The sequence below is a fragment of the Antedon mediterranea genome, chromosome 3, assembly GCF_964355755.1.
Source record: "Antedon mediterranea chromosome 3, ecAntMedi1.1, whole genome shotgun sequence".
Classification (NCBI taxonomy): Eukaryota; Metazoa; Echinodermata; class Crinoidea; order Comatulida; family Antedonidae; genus Antedon; species Antedon mediterranea.
The window spans coordinates 13,775,823-13,780,925 of record NC_092672.1 but is presented as its reverse complement, the minus strand read 5'-3'; the positions used below and the strand labels follow the sequence as shown (position 1 = coordinate 13,780,925).

The 5,103-nt window shown below is 35.3% G+C and overlaps 1 protein-coding gene across 1 annotated transcript; it reads right to left on the bottom strand.

Annotated features, from left to right (window-relative positions):
* Nucleotides 1–3,624: 3,624 nt before the first annotated feature.
* Nucleotides 3,625–4,431, bottom strand: LOC140044064 (kappa-type opioid receptor-like). Its single transcript, XM_072088545.1, has one exon. It carries the CDS (start codon nucleotides 4,429–4,431, stop codon nucleotides 3,625–3,627), a length of 807 nt encoding a protein of 268 aa, XP_071944646.1.
* Nucleotides 4,432–5,103: the final 672 nt, after the last annotated feature.

Below are 5,103 nucleotides of genomic sequence, written 5' to 3'. Positions count from 1 at the left end.
TTTGTTCCCACTCAAAAACATGAGTTTACCAGTCTGGATGAAATATTGCGTCGTGATTGGTCAAGTTATTTGCGGCGCGCTTACACGTCGGGTTTAGGTTATCTCGTGGTTTTTTCTGCTCTCGGTGTCATCATTTTATTGTTTAATCCCCTTTGATAATTGATTGTAATCTTCATATTTGTTGTTACTGTTGACACCTGCACAAATGCTTAATTGTTGTCTACAGTAACATTTGTAAAACATTTTCAGTCCTAATCTTTTTTTTAATCTGTTGTGGTTAAACGACCTTTATTAATTTTATTCTTTCATAAGTAGTACACTCTATTCAAATTTCATTTTCGTACGTTAAATTTCCGTTTTCTACCTTTTCTCGTTATTTTATAATAATTTGTATAAACTCATATGGTTATAAACAATTTCTGTTTCTCCATTTTTTCTGCTTTTTACACGTCTCCTGTTAACTATAACTTTAATTCTTCTGCATTAACAGATTAATACTGAAATAAGAGTAGGATAATAAAACTTAAACAAACTTTGTTATATAAAAAATCTGGAGAGGTACATTCCTTTCTTCGTCATTTTTATTTGTCTTATGAAGTTCAAATTCAATTCGGGTGCACATTTTGCTTTGTATCTTTTTTTTTATTTCTGTCTTGAAGTACACTAATGCTGTATTTCTAATCTGGTTTAATTGGCTTTTGATTTGCTCGTATTCCAGAGCTACATCGATTTCTCTCCCACTTTTCACCCCGTAAATATTGTTTGCCTCATTGTACTCATAAACATTAATTATTTGTACAATAACTGATATATCCTTACAAAATATAAATGCCTCTTAATAATGCCACTAAAATAGTAAAACACGTCCAGTGATCAGTTTGCCATACCTTGTGTGATATCTTAAATAGGAATTCATCTCACCGCGCACATTCTTCTATTCTCAAAAAATTAGCAACAGATGCCAAACTTTGTTCTTATAGGACATAATGCACTTTCATGTTTGATCCAAAACAAATATGGTGTGTTGAATCTATAGCATACACAAGTTCTCCTAAATGTCGTGCAAATATGAAATAAAAGTTGATTTAATTCTTAGCTTTTTGTGAGAGTTTTAACTACTCTTTGAAGAATGGTCAAGTGTCGAAGATCGATATTTGTTGAGATATTTGATTAAGCATGAAATATCTGGTCTATATTATCATGAGTGTGGCACACCATAAGAAATCCAATCTTCATCCGAGTGAAATAAGTTTCATTCGGAGAACTATTCGAAACAAAATTCGAGGATTCCTGAGCACTTGCTGCTTCTGAGAATCACCATTGACACTATCTAGGCTGTCTTCAAAGACACTCCCAAACTTTGTCAGTAAAGGAAGACTAGAACGGTAGTTGAAGTAATCCTCTTTCTGTCCCTACAACATGTCTTCTTCCCCTACAACATGTCTTCTTCCCCTAAAACATGTCTTCTTCCCCTAAAACATGTCTTCTTCCCCTAAAACATGTCTTCTTCCCCTACAACATGACTTCTTCTCCTACAACATGTCTTCTTCCCTTTTCTTTACTTCACTACCTACTACATTATTAGAAGTTTTGAGATAGCCTACATCCTATTTAGCAATGCAACCACTTGCATTGCTGAGTGGTTCAATATTAAGCATACGATCGAATATTTTTTCATGATTGATCATAATCTTCGATATACCGGCACGGATCTCTTTGCTTAGCTCACACAGCTCCTGACCGTATAAGGTATGTTTCTGTAGCGGGAGATTTGAGCTGATCGTTGACTCAGCTGCTGTGGGTTCAGGGAACTTTATTTCGTTTCGGCCCCATAAGTAACAGGAAAATGATGTAGAACGTGAGTAAGCAAGTAAAATGGACTTACTGAAGCAGTGAGATTGTAGAATCACTATAAAATGTGTTGGTTGAAAATATTTAGCGGAGCTGGTTTTGTACACGTCCTCATTCAGTCGTTCTGGCAACGCGAATTTATTCAAGATTCTTTGTGTATGAGAACGCGAATCGGACGCAACTTCAAACGCCGTTAACACAGAAGTAAAGTAAGACGACACCGCACATCTCAAATCATCCGCATACTGAATGAACTTGCATTCTTTACCCCGACTACCAGGTAACTTCGCACCCTGAATCAAACCTGACTTCATGTACAAAACATAAAGCAGGAGAAAGAGGGCAGCATTGCCTCACGCCCCGCCCCATTAACCATGACATGACTAAAAGATTCAACATAAAACAGCGGAACCACCGCAACACATTTTCTTTGAAACAAAACCTTTTTAATGTTAAAAAAAACCTTAAATTAACTATCAAACGCCTTCGATCAAAGGATCAAGAGACGCGTATTCCACAATATATCTAACCAAAATCAACTTCGATTGAACCTTCCTGCCAGAACGTTTGATAGGGACCACCCAACAATGCCAATGACTTTCTATGTCCTTAAACAAATAACTTTTGCCAACAATTTGTAGTTCACATTAGGCCGAGGTTTTTCCTCCTTTGTGGTGTAAACACCACTTTTATTTACATTTCATGTCATCACCATAAAATCATATTATTTTCACTATTATCACATTTTTAATAATTTGATCTTCTTCATCAGTAACATTTTAAAGCTTGTGAATTCACTTTGTATTTCATATTACCTCATGTTTTCATAATTTTTTTTATATTTTTAGTCGCGTGGAAGCGACTCTATAGTTCACTATGTCGGTCGGTCTGTCTGCCCCGGACAATCTCTTGGGCCCTCCTCAAAAAACCGCACCCTCGTCCTAACTCGAGCTCCCTCCAATTGACTCTGAGTCAGGCCCTACAGATCAACCTTGATCTTTGTCATTACATTAAGGTTGTATTTCACGGGAATTCTCATAAGATGTGCGTATCAATCACCAATTCAAAGATTCACATGGTCAACATGACCTCTGACCAACTCTTATTATCTAGAACTAGAGAGGGCGCTAAACCATTAAACAAGATATAAAGTCAAACTTTACAAATTCTAACGAATCATATACTGCGTAACTATAGAAAAAAATAGCTTCCAGCCGAAGTATAGTTGTTATGGCACGCCGTGTATGCCAAAATATTTTATTTTATGAAAATTAGACCAAATCGTCGTCTAGAACCTAAACTAGCCGCGCGGTGAAAATAGTAATAATAATATTTATTCAGTCACCAAAAACAAAAAATAAGTTAGTGAAAAATCCCAAATATATTCTGCACTGCTCATAGCATGCTCATGTTCAATCTCTCTTTTCTTTCAAGTGTGAATTTTGTTAAGAAGCAGGCAGAGTACAATGCAGTTTGTCATATATTTAGTAGGAATTGAAACGGGTAAAAGAAAAGGCGGCATGTTGTAACTCGTATATATACGTGAAATACATACGTAATAACACTGTGATTTTAAAAATGAAACTTTATTACTCAAAATAAAATTGTTTAAATGATAATATATAATTTATTATGGATTCATATAACGCCTAATGTCGTGAAACCTCTAAGCGCTGAGGCCTACATAGAGTAGAAACTGAAAAAGGTGCAATAAAATATTTACTACTGTAGTAATGTATATCTTGACAGTTTATTAACAAATATATGAAATGGTCATCCATTGACGTAGGCGGGGTTTGTCTGTGAAACCACTGTAACTCCACTCGTCTTCTTGCTCTTTCGTCGTCTGTAGAAAACATCGACAAATACTTTCTTAAACATTTCATTTACAACATTATATATGAAAGGATTAACGTACGAATTTGTATAAAGTGCAACACGAAATATGTTAACAATCTGAAGTATAACATTATGGTCAATGCCATGGTAGATACTCACTATGTTCATGATTGAGAATGGTGCCATACAAAATATGTAGATAGTTACAGTTAGGAAGATCGTCATAAAGACCTTCTTTTCTGATTTTGACCTTACTTTATTACCCGTTGAATTGGCTGTTGCAAAGGTTGATCTTTTGAGTGTAATCAGGATTATTGTATAGAAACCAACTACAATTGTTATTAGGGTAAACGATAAATAACTATCGATCACAAAAAGATCATTTTGAAAATCACAACTGTCGGTGTTCGCACCACAGTAAGTACATACTATCGTTGAATTTGGAGCCCCGTTGTACATATCAGGCCATGGGAATTCATATGAAACTATAGCGATCCAAGTAAATTTCCGGGCCTGCCATGTTAAGGATATTAGCCACATGATAACGCAGACTTGTAAAGATCTCGAACGTTCTCCAAATTTACTGTTCCGAAATTTCAAAGGGTGACAAATTGCAAGATATCGTTCAGCAGACATCCAGAAGATTGTGAAATTTGCAACTTGCAACGCAGTGTCCACGATGTAAATGCTTAGGTGGCAAAACCATAGCATACCCTCTCCGATGCCCATGTCAACATACATCGTGTAATGGACTGTGCGCAAAGGATGACCATATCAGATCAGGAGCAAAGCAAAGAAACAGAACGTCAGCAATCGCTAAGTTGGCTAAATACACGTTGACTGATGTGCGCATGCGAGGATGTTTCACTATTACAGTGATTGTCATTAGATTCCCAATAATACCGATAATTACAACAATTGGCATAAATATTGTGATAACAATTTCATCTGTAGTTGTATAGGAGTACGATTTGATTACGTCATCCCAATCGGTCTCCTCAACTTTTCCTATGACATCAGTCGTCGACTCATTCACAATATTCGAATCGGTGTAAAAAGTTGATTTGTTCATTTTTTCACCTTAATAAATAAAATAAACGTTAAATAAATGGTATATCTATAAACAGCCTAGATTAAAACAAACTACGTAGGCTACATGTTAAACAAGGCCTACACAAATGAGCAAAAAATTGGGTTAATTTAACCAAAAATAGAAAGGAACTCTTTTTTTCATGAAACAAATTAATTTTGCAATTAAGTTTCTTTGCTAAATCATCAATTGTAATTATTACATAACCGTGTTTAATATTGTATATAAGGATTTGTATTAACAATGGCATGACAAGATTTTGTTTAGAGGCCTAAGGACATTTTTCAATGGTTTTGATGGTACCCGTTTTATTATTACTGTAT

Bases quoted from the DNA above. Each gene is read 5' to 3' on its own strand.
- LOC140044064 (XM_072088545.1), bottom strand. From the start codon at position 4,431: ATGTATGTTGACATGGGCATCGGAGAGGGTATGCTATGGTTTTGCCAC.